Here is a 21,012-nt window from a genome sequence, read left to right as displayed (position 1 = left end):
CTAGCTTCACTCTTGAGCTTTAGCAGAAATTGCAGTGTTTCCCTATTAAGTTAGATATTGGCTTAAGAAATGGCCAATTAATAATTTTACTGTTTTTATTAGGAATAAATATTAAATTTTGTCAAGAGTCTCAAACAAAGGCATTTTTATGGAGATATATAACATAATTTTTCTCATTGATGAAAAACATAGAGTTTTAGATATTAAAAAATAGAAATAGACTTTAAGAAGCATAGAATAAGACAATCTGTTATATATCCTGAAGGAGAGAAGGTAGAGACTAGAGGAGATAGAGATTAGCAGGTAGAATTTCAGGGGAAGAGATTAAGGGAGCCAAAAAGTGTGTACCTGCAAATATATATAAAGGTAGTCATTGCCTCATTTGTCAGAGGGGGAGTAAAACTAGAAATGATTTAAATGTCCTTCAGAAGTGCCTGGTGTGTAAATTATGAAAAAATTTAAACCATAATATTAAGAAGAATGATGTCCAATACATTGATGAATATAAAAGTAATCTTCAAAACAAAAAAACATGCAAAGTATGATCTTATTTGCATAAAAATGGATAAACAATGTTATACGAACTGCACTTACAGAAGCTTAGAAAATGTCTCAAGGTATATGTAAGAAATCATTAAGTGCGATTGTAAAGAAGGGCACTAAGGATAGAGAGGTTTTTTCACTTGGCACATTCTTTTCATATCATTAACTATAAAAATATTACTTTTATAATTTGGGAAAAAGTGATCAAATGAAGGATAAAAACATATACATATTTTAGCTTGTAAAATATTGTGTGTTTATTAATTATCAATATCTAGTTAATTGTATATTTATAAAATTAGCATAATTGTTTATGAATATTAATTATTGCTGATTGATCATAATAAATAAATGACTTTAATTATTATGATTCATTGCTTAATAATTCATATAATTCATCCACTAGATAATTCCTCTTTTTACTGATCAAAAGCCACTTGCTGATAATACAAATATTAAATATATTTATATTTCATAATATATAAATGTATAATTTTTATAATTTTTAAACATTCTTTAACAAAGCTATGTAACTGTAGAATGGAGAATGCACAGGAAATTGATCAATACATGAAAACAATAAAAAGTCTTTTTGAAAACAAAGATATTTTCTAACGCATAGGAAGTCTGTGAGTCATTGGTGTGGGGGTTACCAAGTCATATGTATACATAATAATGCCTCTTGACACTTGTGACTTTAAATCAACTGAGTTTAGTTTAATCTTATTCTTAAGTATTTTTAAGGGAGGAGATGAAACATACCTAATTAACCTTCCGGAGAAGCACATTCCAATGTTTAGCTGAAGTTGTTTCTTCTGACATTCAAATTTATTTCTCCTAATGTAGGCTACAATATAAAACTAAAATCCCCAAATATTTATAACAATAAGATTAAACTACCTACTGAGTCTCTAGCCTTCAGGAGCTGTGTTAAGATGTAAGGAATTGGGCTGAGTTTCAAAGTAGTCAAACTACATCAAGCTGAAAGGGAGACTGAGAGGGAGATGTCAGGTGTAAGCAGAGCTTTGATAAAGGGAATATAAATCCACAAATCTAAAATGTTCAAGAGCTGCAGATGAAGGAGGAAGAGAAAACATAAAAGATGAAAAGAAATCCACGTTGCAAAATTATCAATACATATGTTATTTGCCCCACTTTTGTGTTAAGTGTTGTGAAGGTTTGAAGTTTGTCTCCTTTTCAGTTAACAATTGACTTGTTAACTGTGGTGGTAAAAATTGAAAATGAGATCTGGAGTGCAGAAGTGGCCCCACAAGTGTCAAGGAAAAATTGAGGGATGAGTTAGGCCTGGAAGAAAGCAGAGAAATTTTATCCACCAAAATAAAACATTATTTTCGAAGTCTCTCATATTTCCCCACGGTCAGCCTTCCCCTGTTGATACTTACCTTACCACTTCACCGTTTCCCCATTTTGTTGTTGCATGGAGTGAGGACAGCTGGTTGCCCAGGAAACTCCCTTGTCCCCCTTATGCAAGAAAGGAAATTCTGACCTGGCACACAGCCACAGAAGAAGTCAATATTCTCATGTCAGTGTTGAACTTCCTGAAATACAGTTAAATGTTCGTTCTTCAAGGTTTGTTTTCCTTGAATCTTACCAACAAAACACTCAGAAACTGAGGAGAAAAAGAGAGCAAAAAAGTGAAATAGAAAAAGAATGAATTCACCCAAATCATCTGCATCACAATACACAGGTAAAATTTGCAGTTCTCCTTTTTCTTTCATAGATTTTTTTTTTTTTTGGAAGAGGTGACAAATACTTGAAGGACAGGACAATAGAAAAATATGCAGTAAAGTAAAAGAAGAGAGACAGACAGAAAAACAGGGAATGAAAAAGAGGAAAATAAAAAAGTGATTAGAAGACTGTATGTTATGCTGGAAAGATGCTGGACTTGAGTTCAGGGAGAGCTACCACTGCTGTTTCTACCCTCTCTATAATTCGGTGTGTCGAGTTGGGCAAGTCACTTCACTCCTCTAGAACTCAGTTCTTTGTCTATAAAATGTGTTTTGGGAAGGAGGAGAAGAACTACTGGATGATTGTTAGTGTTTTATCTGATGTACGAAGGGCTTGGAAAATGAGACACTGAAAAGAAGAGCAGGAGAGAGACAAGAAAAACAGAGAGAGAGAGAGAGGGAGAAAAGGAGAAAGGGAGGCAAGGAAAGGGGGAAATTTTAAGTCTTAGAAAAGAAAATTGCACATCCGTTTAACTTTATGAATCAATCTTAAATTAATAATAGATTATTCACTCCAGTGGTTCTAAAATTTTCATACCAGACCAGCAGTATCAGCAGCAACTAGGAACTTGTTATTTATTTATTTATTTTTCAATTACAATTGGCATACGATATTACATTAGTGAATTCTTAACTCTGGGGGTTAAGGCTCTGTAGTATGTTTTTTAATAAGCCCTCCAAATAACTCTGATACATGCTGAAGTTTAAAAACTACTCAATATAGGTAATGCAAGTAGAAAGAAATAAGGAAGACTGAAGAAGAATTATTTAGATTTCTTTCATAGCTTACTTAAGGAAGATTGACCATATTTGTATCTTTCTACAGAGAGGGGATGCTTCTCTTCCCACGTGTTCTTATGGACTGTTGCTGGGGTCTCCATTCTACTACTGAGTGCCTGTTTTATCATCAGATGTGTTGGTGAGTTCTGAAGGTCAAATGTAATCTCCCTGGAGAATATTTGGAGTAAATTCTTCCTTGCTGCCTGTGTGTTCTCTCCTCCCACAAAGGATATTTCTATTTCACTTTTCCCCTCTATTTACCTCCAGGTTCTTCCTCAAGCCAGAAACCTCAACTAATATAGAGCTGTTACCAAATTTCATTGACTTCTGACACATTTTTCATGATAAACATTTTTCACCTCCTTGGTGGCCTTGAGTCCTCCCCTAGGTACACCCATCATTAGTGAAACCTTTTCTATGTGATCCTAGCCAGAAATATAACAAATCACTTTTTGGAAGGAAGGGTAGAGAGGGTTGGACTTAGCATAAGAAAGAATGCAACACATTTGTTCTTTCTAGGCCTTTGGACCTGAAATAAAGTACATTCTTCTTCATAAATTGGGAAAACCATAAAATATGAATTCCTTCTTCTGTCTTTAAGTAAATCTCGGTGCCTCTCCATGCAGAAGGAAAAGTAGATAGTAAAAAATTATCATAATAACTGTTGGCACTTTTGTTATAAATACAGAAATGATAAAACTTATTTTCTTATTTAAAAAGTAATAAACATTAACTATGCCCCTCTCCTTACAGTGACATATCGCATCTTTCAACTCTGTGGTGAGATAAACTTTCAGCCACATGAAGATATCACGGAACTCTCCTGCTACAATGATGGATCAGGTATAACAGTCCTCAAATTTGAACATCAAAATTTATATATCAACATTTTCTGGCTTCTAGATTGATTTGGAGATAAGTAAAGTAGTGGAGTAGGTCCTGTTTCAAAAACAAAATGTAAAATCTTGTCTCTGCTGTAAAAGAATGATAAGTTGATTAAGAGAACAGAAATAGACCTTTGGAAATGCAATTAGCTTTGGGGTGGGAAAGCTTAGGGACATTATAGCAAACTTTAAATAATTTTGAGGTATGTGTCTAAACAGTAAATCTAAAAGTGGAAGGTGTTATCCCCAGACTGCACTTTTTCTCATTCATCACCTGCTTTCAAAATGGAGTGAAGGAAAAAAATATGTAGAATAGGGAATTCAGAAAAACTCAGAAATATACTTTCTATACTCATCTATAGTCCTGTTCCTAGTCTTAGAAAAATGCTGTATGACACCATTACATTGAGAGATTGGACTGTTTGGTTTTAATAAAATTTTAAGGCTTAATTTCTATAATTCTTAGAAATTTATCCCATCCGTAGAACCAGTTTGGAGATTTTGTTGAGGGTACATTGTTTGGACAACATGAAAGATGGTTGCTTAGAGGTCACTCAGATAAAATGCATAACTTCCTTTGACCTTGGCAGTCTAAAAACAACAGGGTCCTATATCAATTGCATAACTGAAATAGATTGTATATATGGTTACATTTACTGGTACACCTATAAAATAAGGATTGTGTCTCAAAAGACAAGAAATTGCTGTTTCATGTTTATTGACATAGGAATTATCTAAAGTCTTAGATAGTAAGATGTGGGGTGCCGGGAGAGGGGTAGTGAGCAAGGGGTTCCAAGGCTTCTGACTATAAATAATGGACTTCATGAGGAAAACTTTTGTTTTCTTACTTAGTTCATGTGGGACTCTCATGGAAACTTCTCTCCTCCTAGGTTCAGTCAAGGATTGCTGTCCCTTAGACTGGGTACATTTTCAATCTAGCTGCTACTTCTTTTCTACTAACACCATGACCTGGACAGCAAGTTTAAAAAACTGCTCGAACATGGGAGCTCATCTGGTGGTTATCAACACACAGGAGGAGCAGGTAGTTGAAGTACAGCCTCCCTCAGTATCACTATAACGTTCTTCATACAGTCTATGCCTTTTCCCATACATGTGTGCAGTGTTTGGACCACTATTAATATTTTTTAAATGAATGTGCTGAACAGATGCTATTCCTACTTTTCTGTAAGTGAATACCTACTTTAATTTATTTTCATTACTAGAATAGCCTAAGAAAAAAGAAATTTCTATTTTAGTTCCTTTATTAGTGAGGCAGGGGAAAAAAGAGGTTGGGAGTCCATTTTGGAGTGACGATTATGTTTATAAACCTATATGAAAAAGAGAAAGCAAATATTGTCCATTACTTTTAAGCTAATAAAAGTAATGGTTAATAATGTTTTCTGCTAATCTATGCAGTAGATTTTGCTACAAATAACAGTAGATAAACTTTGAATGCATTGTTGAGTAACTCCTCTGTTGAAGGCTTTTTTGTTGTTGCTGGTTTAATTTTATGTTTCGTGTATTTTTATTAAAAAAAAAATTGGAAGATAATCTCCCATGATCTTAATATTTCAGGGCCATTTATCTGTCATTTTTAGACCAGATCCTATTTTATGTCTTCTAATGACAATTATCTTCAACATTTGTTCATTATTGAAATCATTGATCTATTTTTTTTTTTTTATTGTGTATCTTCCATCAGGAATTCCTTTTCCGTGCAAAACCTAGAAAGAGAGAGTTTTATATTGGACTGACAGACCAGGTGGTTGAGAAGCAGTGGGAATGGCTAGATGGCACACCTTTAATCCAGTCTCTAAGGTAATTTCTTTCTTGTAGAAGAATTTAATACTACCCAAATCTTAAAATTAAACCATTGTCGAGGGGAGTTCTCAGAAGCTCCTTTATGTTCCGTGTGAAATACTTAGGTCCATCATTGGTGATATTAGATGCAAGAAGAGAAAAGAGAAGCATGAGATTCTACTGATCTCATTTTCTAAGACTATTTCATGAATAAAAGGAAAACATGAAAATGAAAAGAGGATTAGAATTGAAAACTATTTCTTTGGAAATGCAGCAGAGACAAAGAGTGGAATTCAGAGTCATATGCCCCCAAACTGTAGTAAATGAAACAAAAACAGTGATTTCAAAAAGATAAGATTCTTATGGAGTAAAAAAGGGAATCCCCTTGATAGTCTCCTAATAATGGATTTATAGCATTAAAGCACAACATTTTGGAGTTTTCGAAGTTTTTATCTCTTTCATTTTTTCATTTAACTTGTTACACCTTTCTGAGATACATCAATATTATTAATCTTCACTTAGCCTTTGAAAAAATTAAAGGTCAGGAGGTATTAATTAGCTCTGACAGTATAGCCTACATGTTCTAATACTTTGTTTTTAATGAAAAGTTATCAGGGGGACATTGATTAATAAAATTATATATATTTCAAGTGTACGATTCTATAATACATCATCTGTACATTGCATTGTGTGTTCACCATCCAAAGTCCATCTCCTTCTGCCACCACATATTTGATTCCCTTTACCCTTATCTACCTCACCCTTGTCTCCCTTTCTCTCCGGTAACCACTAAATTGTTGTTTGTGTCTATGAGTTTTTGTTTGTCTTCTTCATTTGTTGCTTTCAGTTTTTATATCCCACATATGAGTGAAATCATATGGTTCTCAACTTTTGTCTGATTTATTTCACCTAGCATGATAACCTCAAGATCCACATATGTTGTCACAAATGGTACTATTTCATCTTTTCTTATGGCTGAGTAATATTACATTGTACATATGTACACATCTTTATCCAATCATCTATCGAAGGACACTTTGGTTTCTTCCATGTCTTGGCCACCGTGAATAGTATTACAATGAACATTGAGGTGCATATATCTTTATGGATACATGTTTTCAAATTTTAGGGGTAGATAGCCAGAAAAGAGATTTCGGGGTCATGTGGTAATTCTATTCTTAATGTTTTGAGGAACCTCCATAATGTTTTCCATAGTGGCTATATGTTACTTTACTATGGCATGGTAACACTGTTGAAGTGTGCACCTAAGTTACTGCAAGGTATGAGTGCAAAAACAAACAAACAAACAAACAAACAAACAAATCAATCGGGACATCTGTTCCCATAACTTCTCATTCTGGATCTAACTGTATGAGGCAGCATGACAGAATAGATCCAGTTCAGCTTCACTACTCACAAACTCTATGATTTAGGCAAATGGTTTAGCTTTTTTGAGATTCCTTTTCTTCATCAATACAATGCAGGTTATAATACCTGCCTCACGAAATTTTTGCTAAGTTAAACAACACAAATGTAATTTGCCTAGTATATTCGGTCACTTTATCTCTTGTAGATTTAAAATCCCCTGTGTCCTTTTCTTTCAGCTTCTGGGACATAGGGGAGCCCAATAACATAGCTACAGTGGAGGACTGTGCCACCATACGAGACTCTTCAAATCCTAGGCAAAATTGGAATGATGTGCCCTGTTTCTTCAACATGTTTTGGATTTGTGAAATGCCAGAAAAAAATCTTTTGAACAAAGAAAAATCTCTAAGAGAAGGCACAACTTAAATGTGTAAATGAGGAGGAACAAGAGTGTGAACGCGGCCACAACTACAACATGAGAAAAGTGTGCATTATATTTCATAAGGATTTCATCAGTGTTTACTGCTTTGATATAAATAAAAATAAGTACTTTTGAATGTTATAATTCACATACTGACTGAAGTGTGTTTTTCTCTATATTGGTCCCAGAACATCTCAGAATTTTCCAAGCAATTTTCTAGCAAATGCTGTGAGAAGAAAAGAATGCTCCTTTTGGTAAATTTGCTTCATTTAAGGACACAGAGTAAGTACAGCGTTCAATAAAGAGGATTTTGGAAAGTTCCTTTGAACAATCTCCTGAATTCAGGCTCTGTGTCAAATCCTCTTATTTCTAGCTCCTAAAAAGTTTATGTTTTCTTCTTGATTTCATACTGTTTTTACTCCTCAACATGTTCTGTATAATGAATAAGAAATTTCTTCAATCATACAACATTCCTGCTCAAAAGACTGGTGTGGACTTCCTGGCCAAAGGCCCTCCTCAGGGAAAGGACATGCTAATCTTTAGCTCCAAAAAGACTGCCTACTCATCCAGGGAACTCCCTTTTTTTTCTGTTCTTTTCCACTAACTAACTGGATCCTAGCTGAATTTGTATCTATTGCTCAGCCACGGCCAGAATCCAGTACTTGAATTATCTTAAGAGAACATTTAGCTTTACATTTCTCTCTCTCAAGCCTATCCATTTATTCCATCAATACTGATAAGGTTATTTAAGAATATGTAAGCAACATGGTAGCTTTTATAACCATGTTTCTTGTACATGGTACCATAAGAAACCCTCAAAATTCATACATTGGAATTAATGTGTAATTATTGAAGGGAAAAATTCAACCAAACAAGTAAATATAAAATATTGACTTTCTTTACAAATGTTTATTTCTCTTAGGCATAGGTGACAATCTGTGGTTTTGAAACTAATATGCCTTTAAACTAAAAGTCATCCAACTTAAAACTAATTCAATACATATATTTTCAATTTTCTAATGCCTTTTTTTCAAATCATAAACATCAATGAGAAAACATTGAAAGACATATAAAGATGTTTTTGTTCATCATTGTTTCCATGTAGGTAGCTATAATTTACTTTAAAGTTTATTTCAGTATTGAAGGACATATGAAAATGTCAGTGCATATCATTTCACCACATTTATAATTTAAGTTATGTAACTAACTTTGTCATCAAAGTTTGGCAAGAAAAAAAACAATTGCTAAGGATTTAGTCTTGGGAGTATGGATGAGTAATTACACTTTTATTTTTTAACTTTCTGGGTTTCCTAGTACTTAAGTATTTGTGTATTTTAAAACAGTTTCAACACATGATCTGCTTCTCAAACAAGAATTTTCCAGATAAATAATTTAGGTTCCAGTTATCTTTACCATATTTCGAAAATAAATCACAGTTAAGATTTAAATATTACTATTTGGGCCCCCAATATTTTTAAAAGAAAAATCTCTCTACTACATTTTATAAAAAGTATACATATTCATTATTAAAATTTTATGGAGCAAATTATATAAAAATGAAAGTGAAAAAAATCTAAATCCCAAGTTGCAGAAGTAATTTTCATGAACATTAATTGATTGAACCTCACCCCAGAAAACTTTCTATGACTTCAAAAATATAGAAAATGCAAGATGGGTGCAAGATGAATATTATATATAATATATATCTCCCTTTACACGAGGTTTTGTTTTTTGTGCTTCCAGTTACCTGTAGTCAACCATGGTCCAAAAATATTATATGGAAAATTTCAGAAATAGTTCGTGAGCTTTAAATTGTTCGCTGTCCTGTGTAGCATAATGAAATCTTGAGCCATCCCACTCTATCCCTCCCAGGACATGAATTATCCCTTTGTCCAGAATCTCCATGCTGCATACACTACCTGCCAATTAGTCACTTAGCTGCTGTCTAGGTTATCAGATCAGCTGTCCTAATATCTCAGTGTTTGTGTTCAAGGCACCCTTATTTTACTTAATAATGGCCTTAAAGCATGAGAGTAGTGATGTTGGCAATTCAGATATACCAAAGAGAAGCCATAAAGTGTTTTTTAAGTGAAAAGTTATGTATGTATAAACAAACAAACAAACATAGTATATATAGGTTTTGGTACTATTCACAGTCTCAGGTGTCTTGGAAAGTATCCCTATGAATAAGGAGGGACTACTGTTGTGTGTATGCACACACATACACATACAAATTCAGAAAGAAATCATACACCAGATGATACTTTTAAAAAATATTAAATTTAATTTTGCTTGACTTTAACAAATGAAAAATTGAAGTAAAATTTTAAAATTCTGGTACTTCAAGAAGTTTTTTGGCTTTATAGGTTACCACATAAAATTATTTCCTAAGAAGACCCTCTGAAGTAAAGGAAAAATAAAAAGAATTATGTAAAATGTTCTTGCTCTTCTATTTTCTCTTTTTCCCAGCCCTTTTCCCCTCTTTCCTTTCCTAATAATACAGTCCTAAAGTCATTCATCAAACGATGCAAAGAAAGTTAGTTTTTACATGTGTGCGCATGGGGGGGGGGCAGGGCGTGCATAATTACCCCCACAGGAATTTAGAGCCTGACCAGGGTGATTCTGTGTAACAGGAAGGATGGGGGTGGAAAGGGTAGTCAGAGTGTCAGAGCCTCACTGGATTCCAGAGGGCATCCTGGTAGAGTGGCAGACCAGCCCAAAGTGTGAAAGGCTAAGTTAATATGAGGAGCATGGGTGTCTGAGCCCAAGTCAGAGGATCAGATAGAAAAGTCATAGTTCACATGATGGGGTGAAGAGGGTCAGATAGCCAAGTCCTAGCAGGTTGGCTTACAGGTTTTGCAATCAAGTTTTATCATTTTCTTCATGAAACTTGCACATTTGGTCAGATTTGTTCTTGGATATCTTATAGTCATATTTCTATTGTAAGTGTAATATTTTGTGTAAAAATGCATTTTCTATATTTTACAGATATTATATAGAAATATTGTTGATCTTCCTATATTGATAATTTTATCCAGACACATTGCTAAACTCTTTCGATTTTTAACTCTTTGTCTATAGATTCTGTTTGAAAACATGATTCTGATTCAAATTAAAAATGTAGAAACACCAATACAATGTGTTTTCAAATAATCAGAAACTGTTAACTGTCTATTAGCCAAGAAGCCCAGTCAGCCTCGTAACTTTCCTGTAATAACAAAGGGAGTACATTTTACCTCTTATGGAAGGTAGAGCTGAGCTTTAGTTCTGGCTGTGCCATGAACTAGTAATGTGAGGGTGGGCTCTTTGGCTTCACAAGGTTTTTGTTTCCTTGGCTATAGAATTGAAGGTTTGGTTAAGGTGGCCCGTATGGGATTTTTCCATTCAAAAACAATAAATAAATAAGTCAACTTGAGAATCTGCTTTGGGAAGACATTAGAATGGAGTAAGAAGTGAATTTTTAAAAGGTAGGTAGATTTTTTTTTTTTTTACCTGTGCAATATCATAATTCAGAACTATTCTATACTGTTGTTCAGAAAATATTTTGCTCATGAAATGTCAAGCTAATGACATATTCTTAAAAAGTCTGAAAATAAAGCATCAAACAATAAAAATATTGTTCAGAACTTTAAAGGGTTTGTGATATTTGGATTAAAAAAATAATGTACCACTACCAGTTGGAATAGGTTGCTTTTGAATTCTAAGAGCTAAGATTTTGAGCAGAGGAAGAAATGACTAAGACTTCGTACCATTTAAGCCATTCTATTAGAAGTGTAATAAATGCATGCTACTTGAAAGGTAAATACTTTGAAAGACTATCAAGAAAGCAAAGTTATGACAACTGATTTTCACAGAAACGATGATTCCTTACACTGAAACACCACACAAGAATACATTATTTTGAATGAACTGAACAAAATAAATAAAGACAGCATGACTGAAAATATTCTATGGCCCAGCACGTTTTCTCTATCCCAACGATGCATGTGTATTCTGCACTAGTCTAATGGGTTCTTCTCTTCTGTCCTCATTACAAGGATCTCTTCACAGGTTTCTGTTAAATGCTGTTCCAGGTATCTTACAAATCCTACTTGCTTCGAAGTCACAAGGAAAATCATTCCAGGCCCATTTGTTTTGGTCATTAACAAGGACAAAACAATTTCCTTTCTTATGGTTGTTGGGTTCACCCTTATGCCAGAATCTAAAATGAAAAAAAAGAAAAAAATATATATATATGTGAGGGTGTCAGGAGACAATGCAGAGAAAATGCCCTGAAATAAAAAAATTAAAGCTGTACTGTCCAAGTATAGTAGTGTACTAGTATAGAGGTGACTCAACACATAGTGCTAAGTAAGCATTTTTACATTAGTATGTTCCACCCCAAAATAAATTGTGCTTGCTCCCTCCTTCTCATCTGTGCCTGTAAATCACATTTAACCTGGTCAATATACTCACATCATGTCTGGGTTAAATGGTGTCTTATCTATCCACTGCCACCGGCCTTTAGGGTTCTCACGTGTAAGTCCCAGGAAATATGAATATTGTCTTTCCAAAAATTGAATAATGAAGTTCTGCATAAAAATGTAAATTTTTATAAATATATTAGGAAAAGAGGAAAGAGGTCAAGTATATTAGTAGTTACGCGCAAAAATTTTGGCAATAAAGAGATCTGCTTTCATATCCTACTTTTGCTATTTTATTGTGTGATGTTAGTAAATGCTTTAATTTCACCTAAACCCAGTTTTCTTATCTTCAAAAGGGACAACTCCACTACTTTTTAGAGTAATTGTGAAGATTAACTGAGATCACACTTGCAAACCACTTAGCAAATGCTTAAAGGGATCAGATTTTCGGAAACTTTTATTTTTAAAATTGCCTTCTTTAATTCTTTATTTTATTAAATTCCATTTTATTGAAAGAATCAGTGAACCTGTAAGTTGCAAAGTCATGAAAACAGAATCCTCCATGAAGCCCTGACGATCAATAAAAGAGTAGAATATGAGTCATGGTACATACATAGAAATATATTACATGAAGAAATAAATTCCAACTTTAAAAGGACTGAATTTACCTTAAGATTTTTAAATTTAGAATGACAACCATATATCCAAATTATTTTTCCTATACTTTATCCTGAGTAGCTGATTTAGTCTCAATTAACTATTCATTTATTCACTTGCTCACCAGACATTTATTAGGACCTAGCCAGTGCGTCTAGCACTGTACAGGACACTGAAGACGCAAAGATGAGTAAGACATGGCCCCAACCCTCTGCAAAGAAGGAGTCTTTAGAAGAGATGGAGTATTGAATAGACAATCGCAGGACATTGAGGTAAGTGCCATAATCACACAGTATGCAGAGTACCACAGAAGTACCTCCAGCTTAGACTACAAAAGGTAAAGTAGGGAAGATGGTGAGGATAGTTTTCTGGAGGAAATAATATGTGAATTAAATCTAGAAAGGTCCAAAGAAATTGGTCATATGAAGAAAATGAGAGAGAAGAAAAGGTTTTCCAGACAAATGAAGCAAAGGCATAAAGGCATAGCAAAGCAGAAAGATTCCTCTTTCTCGGCAAAGAGATTAGAATCACCAGAGAAAATGATGTGAGCCTCCCAGCATACCTGCTCAGCTTCTGTACTGATAGTGGCCAGGTGAGCCCCCATGCCTGTACAGTTCTTTTCACTATCAGCCCATGTCTTGTTGTCATTAAGAGGAAAATAGCAGTTGGACTGAAAGGCCCTCCAGCCAACAGGACAGCAATTCCAGGTGCTCCCTCAGTGAAAATTGAAATGAAAATTAGTTATAAAGGAGCATTTTCATCTGCAACAGATTACATAACTATTCTACTACCTAGTATCCAGTTATAATTTAAGGGAATAATACCAGGATTATCATTATTCTGTTCCTCCCTTTGAAATATCCTGAAAATTACATTTCTAAATATCTTCTAAACAGAAGTATCTGAATCACATAATGACTATAAGAAAATTACAAAGTATTCTCTTAGAAGGGATGATCGTCTCCAACATACCCACATTTATTTACATTTGTATTTAGTGTTCCCACAAAACCTTTCGCAGAACATTTAATCTGAAGGAGTCAAAGAAACTGCTAAACTATCAAACATTTTCCCATTCTCCCAAATGAGACTTTATAAAGTCCAGAATAAAAAAGAGATAAAGATGCTTCAGCAAAGCCTTATATTCCAGGAGGAAATAGTTTTTATGATATGTCTGAATCAGTAGAAATGGAATTAAATTAATACTATGATTTAAATGCCAAAGTGGCCCATATATGTGTTGCTATATCCTCCAGTTATTCAACAGATTACAGTTTTGAGAAATAATTCTATCTTAATTTACTGATGTTCACTCTTGTGCCAGATTCTCATTTTAGGTTATTTTAATCTCTCTTGGTTTACTACTGATATAGTTTAAATCAAATTATGAATTTGAATGGAAATGGAATTGAAAAAGAAATTCTCTTACGCTCTCTGCCATCTGTGCCTTTCAGTTCTGATTTTTCTCTGATGCATGTCAGCTTCATGTGGTGCTCTGATAACTTGAACAAGCCTGTGCTTCTCTTACAGTGTAGAAAGTTGTGATGAGTCACTGTCAAGGAGGAAAAAAAGTTTACTTACCCTATATAACCACTTCATTAAAGAAATGGGGACCAACTGCTTTAACCTTTCTTAACCCTAATAGTTAAGGCTCCCACATTCTCTTTTCTTTCTATACAGTTCTTTTGTTACAGTTTTAGGTGAATTGGTTAAAAGAAATTGTTGAAAATTAATTGTCATCATATTGTACCTTTTGTGCTTTATGAGAGTAGTTTTGCAAACCTTTATGTGCGTGTACTTTTAAGCACATTTTTCTATCAGAATTTGTATCAGTATGGAGATTTTGAGTGAACACTGCTCTGCAAAGTTTAAGAGTCTTACACATTTATTTATCTTTTAAATACTTTTACTTTGAAATATAATCAAATGTAAAGAAGTAAAAAACAAATTTACAGTTTATTAAATTATTGTAAAGTGAACACTCCAGGTAACAACTACCCAACTGAAGAAACATAATATTGCCAACATCTCGGTAGCTTTCACATCAAAATGCAACCCATCCCCTTTCTCTTAAAGGTAACTGTGCTGTGGCTTTTAATTATTTTGTGCTTTGCTTCATACTTTTACTACTTAATAATATATTCCTAAACCACATAGATCAGATTTTTCTGTTTTTGAACTTTATGTAATTGGAACCACACAATATGTATTTTTTTGGTTTTGTCTTCAACTCAGAGTTGTCTCTGAGATTTATGTATATTATTTTATGCAACTATAACTCATATCATTGCTGTTAAGTGATTTATCATCTTAATGCAAGAATATGTATTTATCTATTCTTTTTCTGGTGGATATTTGCATTGTTTTCAGTGTTTGCCTATTGTGAGCTATGCTGATGATTTTTGATCATGTATCCTAGACCACATAATCATGCATTTCTGTAGGGTATATGGATGGCTAAGTGTGAAATTGCTGGTAATAAGAAATGTATGTATAGTCAACTGTAAGAGCAACAAACTTTTCCAAAGTGAGTGTACTGTTTTAGACTCCTACCAGCAGCAATTCATAGGAGATCTAGTTTCTCCACAGCATTATCAATATTTGATAATGTCAAGCTTTTTAATTATTGCCATCCTGGTATATTTTCAGTGCTATCTCATTGTAAATTTAATTTGCATTTCCCTAAAAACTAATGATTGATTTTAAAAATGTGTTTACTAGACATTCCATTTTTTTCTTTTCTATTGTACTTATTCAAGACTTTGCCCCTTTTTCTGTTATATTGTCAGTATTCTTCCTATTGATTTGAAAAAGTTTTTTATATATTCTGGACACCCATTCTTTATTAATTATATGCATTATAAATATCTTCTTTGGCTTCGTGTTTTCAATCAGTGGTATTTTTTGTTGTACAGTAATTTTTACTTAATGTAGTATAATTTGTCAATATTTTCTTTATTGGCTAGAACACTTTATAATTTGTTTAAGAAATCTCTGAATCAAAATCATGAAGATAGTCTCCATTTATTTTTTAAAAAGAGCTATTAATCCAATTTTCACATTTTGGCCAATAAGTCACATCGGTTTGTTTTTGTACATGATATGAGATAGGAGACCAATTCCATTTTTTAAATATGGATAATCAGTGGTCTCTAATACACTATTAATTGAAGAAAATTATCCTTTCTCCATAACTCTTCAATATGCCTTACTGTTTTATAGAAAGAGTTTATATATGCAGGATCTGTAACTAAGCTCTTTGTTCTTTTTCTCTGGTCTATTTGCCTATACTTGTGCTTATGTTATATTAATTTAATTGTAATAACCTCCGTATCCAACTATTCTTCTGCAGTCCATATGAATTTTTTTTTTTTCTTGCCGGTACTCTTTATTCACAAGAGGCAACTTTTTAAAATCTTAATCCAAAATGAGGGGTGATTTCCTACAGTCACCAACCTTTACATGTACAGAAAAGGGTCTAGATTCCAGCTTTCACTCCCTGATAGAAGGCAACATCATCAAAGAATAGCAGGTCAAGTATGTATCTCTGAATTTTAAATCCAAGATGCTGAAGGCATTATAGATTAATAGGGAAAATCAAGACAACCAAATGTTTAGAGCAACTTTATGAAAACTGTTTGGGGAAATAATTCAAGGAGAGCTCCACTTTTTTAGTAACTTACCCAAACAACTTGCAATAAAGCAGGCACTGAGAACTGAGATGAAAAAAAAAGCAATGGCCCAAGGGATCAGCTGGATATTCAGGTCTCCTTCTACTGGAGCAAATAGGAAGATAAATAGGTTATCTCCTAAGCCACAAGAGCTGTGGAAGTTAATTCTACCAAGGAGCAGGCTAAATATGCAATCATCCAAAATATTTTAGATCTAGAGGAGAGCTTAAAGAATTCCCCTGACTAAATCCATTCTAGAGCTTATAAATAAATAAATAAATAAATAAATAAATAAAAACTATAAACAATTGGTTTTTATTTTTTTGGAATAAAAAAGGCTTTTAACAGAGAAGACACAAAACCCCAAAGTCATAAAAAAATTGATAATTTGGGCATATAAAAATTAAAGTTTCTGTATAACATATACAATGTTAGAATACAAGGAACATAAGAAAAATCTTGTCACAATATTAACATCCAGACTGTATAAAGAATTTAAAAAATCAATTAGAAAACAGCAAAACTTGGGCAAGAAATATGCTGAAAATTTAATTTGCTGAATTACAAATTGTCATTAAACATATAAAAATATGTTCAGAGAAATGTAGACTAAAATATTTGGTATGATTCTTTATATATCAGATTTTTTAAAAATTAAAATATAACACCCTTGGTGAGAAAAATAAATGTTACTACTAAACTGTAAATTAGAAAGCCTTTTAGACAGATCAGCATTTAGCAATTTTTAAACACATTACATTTGCCATACAATTTTAATCCTATTGAAAATAACTGAATTTATTTATATTAAAGAATATACATTATAGTACTTTTGGAAATAGAACGCTGAAACTTAATACTTGTATAAATATTATCGATAGTAGAGATTCTAAATTATGGTGAATACATACAGTGAATTCTATATGGCAATTAAAATAATCATATATAACAGTACGTATTGCCATAAAAAATCTCTAAGACATATTTTTCATGAAAAGGTTTTTTTCAGGACCATTGTATATTGTGGGTTCATTGAAGATTGCCATGGTGGGGTGATGAGATAAAGTAAAACATTAATTTTAGTATTATATATTTCTGTATTATTCCATATATGTCTTAAAATATTATTTAATGTTCTCCTAATACAAATTCATCTGTGTGTCTCTTAAATAAAACATAAAAAGGGATAAAATTAGAGCCTCAGGAACACTGTGAGCCTGTGTGTTTTCTGTGTCTTTCTTCTCTCTCTTGCCCTTAAAAGAATCTTCCCAAATTACTCTGTTTTATCTTATTTTATATATATATAATAATATATACTATATATAAAAATATATAATATATATAAAATATACAACATATATAATATATACATAAATATATATATAATATATATATACTTTAACTCCTCTCTTGGCCCAATTTATATTTCATGAAGAAGTTTCTGTTACCTAACGTATTTGAATCTATCTATGGCCTTCTTCTTCACCAAAGTCATCCTCATTTTCCTCTACGTTCTCATCTCCATATCATCATATTCAGTCTTCAAAACTACAACTACCATCAATTTAAATTTTTAAATCTTAGTCATAATTTTACCTGTCTCTTTAAAACTGAAAAGAGAGAAGTACTCACGTTTATTTTGAGGTTTTTCTTGCCCCATTGTGGGTTATCTCTCTTGTTGTCCAATGTTTGGGAGAACCAGATGCCTCTTATATTTTTTCCTCAGGGTTTAGTTCTGTGTATAAAAGGATATATTCAGAAATACTTGAGATTTTAACACAGTCTTACCTATTGCGGCAAGACTATAAAGTTCCCAATACAAAAGACAGCTCAAAAGGAGAAGTCTTTTCAAAGAAAGGAGTTTTTTATTTACTCTTGGAGATGGAGCAAAGAAAAAAGGAAATTGAGAAAGCAACACCAGAAAAGTTAGTAGAAACTTCCATAAGTATGTTGAGATCACTAGATCAGGGTGTCACATGGAATTAATGCACTTTGTTTTTATTCATTCTAACGACAACGAAAAAAGTTAACAATATCCTAAAAGAATAATCATTATACCTAATAAAAATTTAATTTGACAGACCTGGAAAAATTACTGTCTGCTGCTAAGGTTCCAGTGCAAATGCAAGTAAAAAGTGTTCTCTCTTTTTCTGTCTGTTTGTGACTGTCAAGATTGAATGGGGGAATATAGTGAAAAAAACAAGGAGTTTTCACAACTCAGAAATTACCTGGTAAACAATTGAAGAGACTGTTTTACTCCAAAGAAAAGTCAAAAATACAAGTTTACAAGTGAAAAAAATTAATTAATCTCCCCTCATCTTTCTCTTTTCCTGGGTATTATATTTTCAAAGGCAGCTATATGCTTGAGGTAAGCTCTGCACTAGAAAGTTCTCTGAACTGAGTAAGTTGTGTGCAGAATCGTAAACGGAAATGTGACCCATGAGCAAAAGCTTTTAATGTTCCCAGTATGTGAACATCATAAGCAAAGACATGAAAACCTTGGCTGTGAAGTTAAGAAAGATATAGTGGAACTGCTGATTAAATCTCAAATTTTTCATAGATGAGAGAAAACAGATTTGTTAAGGCAAAGGAAATGGAAATGTGACATTCTGTGATAAAGACACCATCAGGGTCTCTGACTTCATTTACAGTACTGTCATGACCTGAATGTTTGTCCTGTGACCCACATTCCCACACCCTGATCTCAGACTTTTTGGCCTACAGAACTGTGAGAAATGAATATCTATTGTTTAAACCACACAGTCTATGGCATTTTGTTATAGCAGCTAAAGATGACAAAAAATACCTAGCAGCTTAGAGTCTTAAATTTAAGCTTCCAGAATGCGTCTCTTTCCCTATATTCTTTTTTAAACTACAATGTTTCTTTAAGTGTGTGTGTGTGTGTAATGATCTTTAATGAACTACTACTTTACTATGTTAAATTGGGAGTGGGACGGGATAAAATTATAAATTTGACAATATATTCTTTTCCAACACTGTCACAACCAAAAATATTCTCACAGCAACAGCAGCACTTACCCACAAATGCTCATAAACAATGCTATAAACTAGATCTTTGTCTAAAGTAATATTTATTCTTTATTTATTAAAAGGATCCAGGACTGCTAGGGGATATATCAATCCTGCTTAGAGCCAGAAAAAAAGAAACTAGATTTAGCACATTTGGTATATCCCAAAAAGTAAGAATAATTTAAAAAAAAAAATGAAACTCTGTTTTTAAAAAATCTAAGCTAAATGAGAAGCTGTGTCCAAAATATAGTTAGAATTGCAAAAAGACAACATGAACAATGAGCAAAAGCTCTATTAACCTATGTTTTGGAGTAGAGGAAATAGTGATAGAGCTATTGATTAAACCCCAAGATTTTCCTACATGAGAGAACGCAGGCTTGTTAAGCAAAGGAAAAGGAAATGTAAAATTCTTTCGTAAAGTAACATCTTTATCGCAGATAAAATGTACTGAACTGTAAAGTGGTTAACTTGTAAGGACTCCAAAGACAAGTTTAAACAATGTGAGTATAAATATATTTATTATTATTATGATTAGTTAAAAATATTAGTTAGAATGTATAAAATCCAAATTCACAATGATCCAAAAAAATAATTAGTATTTGTAATACAAAAATATAAAAAAGGTAAATATTATGTCTTTGTTTATTTTTAACTGATTTAGTAAACAAAGGAATTATTATGATATATACATTAAATACATGACTATATGTTTTTTTCAGTAAAAATATATACATTTCTAAGCATGGGTATTTCCTTGTTTTGTTTTGGAAAACTAAATAATGGACATCTGAAATAATAAGACAAGTAACTTTTGGGAAAAATTCTATTTGATACCAACAATAGGAAGGGCTAATGTACATTAGTTGTTACTTTAATAACCTGGTGGAAAGGGAATCCAAAAGTTTGTATAAAGTAACAGTAGAAAGAAAGCTCATGTGCTTTAAATCATGAATTAATCAGATATACTAAACAAAGGGGCTAATAGGGCAGACTCACTTACATTTTAGAAGGTGAAACCCCAACATGGACTTACTGACTTTGACAAAATAAGGAATACATGGTTTTGGAATAATGCTAACAGATAAAGCCAATGAGTTATGGAACACTAGCCAACAAGATATCAGAAGAACAATGTTTCTGGGAGAGACACCTGGTTGCAAAAAAATAAATCATATGAAAAGTATAGACTAGAATAGACTGATGTCACAAGTGAAGAATGAAAATAATTATCAGGTCCTGATCCAAATTAGTGACACAGGAGGCTCCTGAACTCAGTTCTTCCCACAGATACATCAAATCTACAGGTACATATGAAACAATTCTTTCTGAAAGAAATCCAGAAACTAATTAAACAACTCCTACACATTGAGTGAATGAGAAAAACCTGCATCAAAATGCATAGGAAAGGCTGAGACACACTTCTATAAACCCCACCCCTGGCACAGCAATATATAACTCAGAAGAAACTCACAACTCCCAGCTTCTCCACAAGGAGTGAAGGATTTGGACTCAACATCTAGCACCCAAACTTTTTAGATTACCATTTGAGGGATGGGTCCCCAAAAAGCCTACCTCTGAAAGCTAATAGGGCTTGGTCCATGAGACCCATAAGCCTACAGCAAACAAAAAAATAATTCTTACTGGGCTCTTGAGGACTTACCTGATTATTCCCCAAGGGCTTAGCACCGAGGTAGCAGACTGAAATATGCA

At 33.0% G+C, this 21,012-nt stretch overlaps 2 protein-coding genes across 3 annotated transcripts; one reads left to right on the top strand and one right to left on the bottom strand.

The window, feature by feature from the left end:
* Positions 1-2,106: 2,106 nt before the first annotated feature.
* Positions 2,107-7,673, top strand: CLEC4E (C-type lectin domain family 4 member E). The gene is made up of 6 exons (XM_016121321.2): positions 2,107-2,251; positions 3,118-3,210; positions 3,825-3,914; positions 4,846-4,997; positions 5,658-5,773; positions 7,360-7,673. Exons 1-6 carry the CDS (start codon positions 2,215-2,217, stop codon positions 7,544-7,546), a joined length of 675 nt encoding a protein of 224 aa, XP_015976807.2. The 5' UTR covers positions 2,107-2,214; the 3' UTR covers positions 7,547-7,673.
* A 2,327-nt stretch (positions 7,674-10,000) lies between these two features.
* CLEC4D (C-type lectin domain family 4 member D) lies at positions 10,001-19,248 on the bottom strand. 2 transcript variants are annotated; one of them, XM_016121340.2, is made up of 6 exons: positions 17,905-19,248; positions 16,285-16,374; positions 14,031-14,153; positions 13,164-13,315; positions 11,997-12,112; positions 10,001-11,742 (listed from the first exon to the last, which is right to left on the bottom strand). In XM_016121340.2, the coding sequence occupies exons 1-6, from the start codon at positions 17,930-17,932 to the stop codon at positions 11,586-11,588; spliced, it is 666 nt and encodes a 221-aa protein (XP_015976826.1). In that variant the 5' UTR covers positions 17,933-19,248; the 3' UTR covers positions 10,001-11,585. The 2 variants fall into 2 exon arrangements, with proteins under 2 accessions (XP_015976826.1, XP_015976825.1); XM_016121339.2 differs by having other exon boundaries at positions 16,285-16,377; positions 17,905-19,247.
* Between the last annotated feature and the right edge of the window lie 1,764 nt (positions 19,249-21,012).

The sequence above is a fragment of the Rousettus aegyptiacus genome, unplaced genomic scaffold (genome assembly GCF_014176215.1).
Source record: "Rousettus aegyptiacus isolate mRouAeg1 unplaced genomic scaffold, mRouAeg1.p scaffold_m13_p_2, whole genome shotgun sequence".
Classification (NCBI taxonomy): Eukaryota; Metazoa; Chordata; class Mammalia; order Chiroptera; family Pteropodidae; genus Rousettus; species Rousettus aegyptiacus.
Note: the sequence above shows the minus strand (reverse complement) of the source record. Positions and strands in the feature narration are given on the sequence as shown.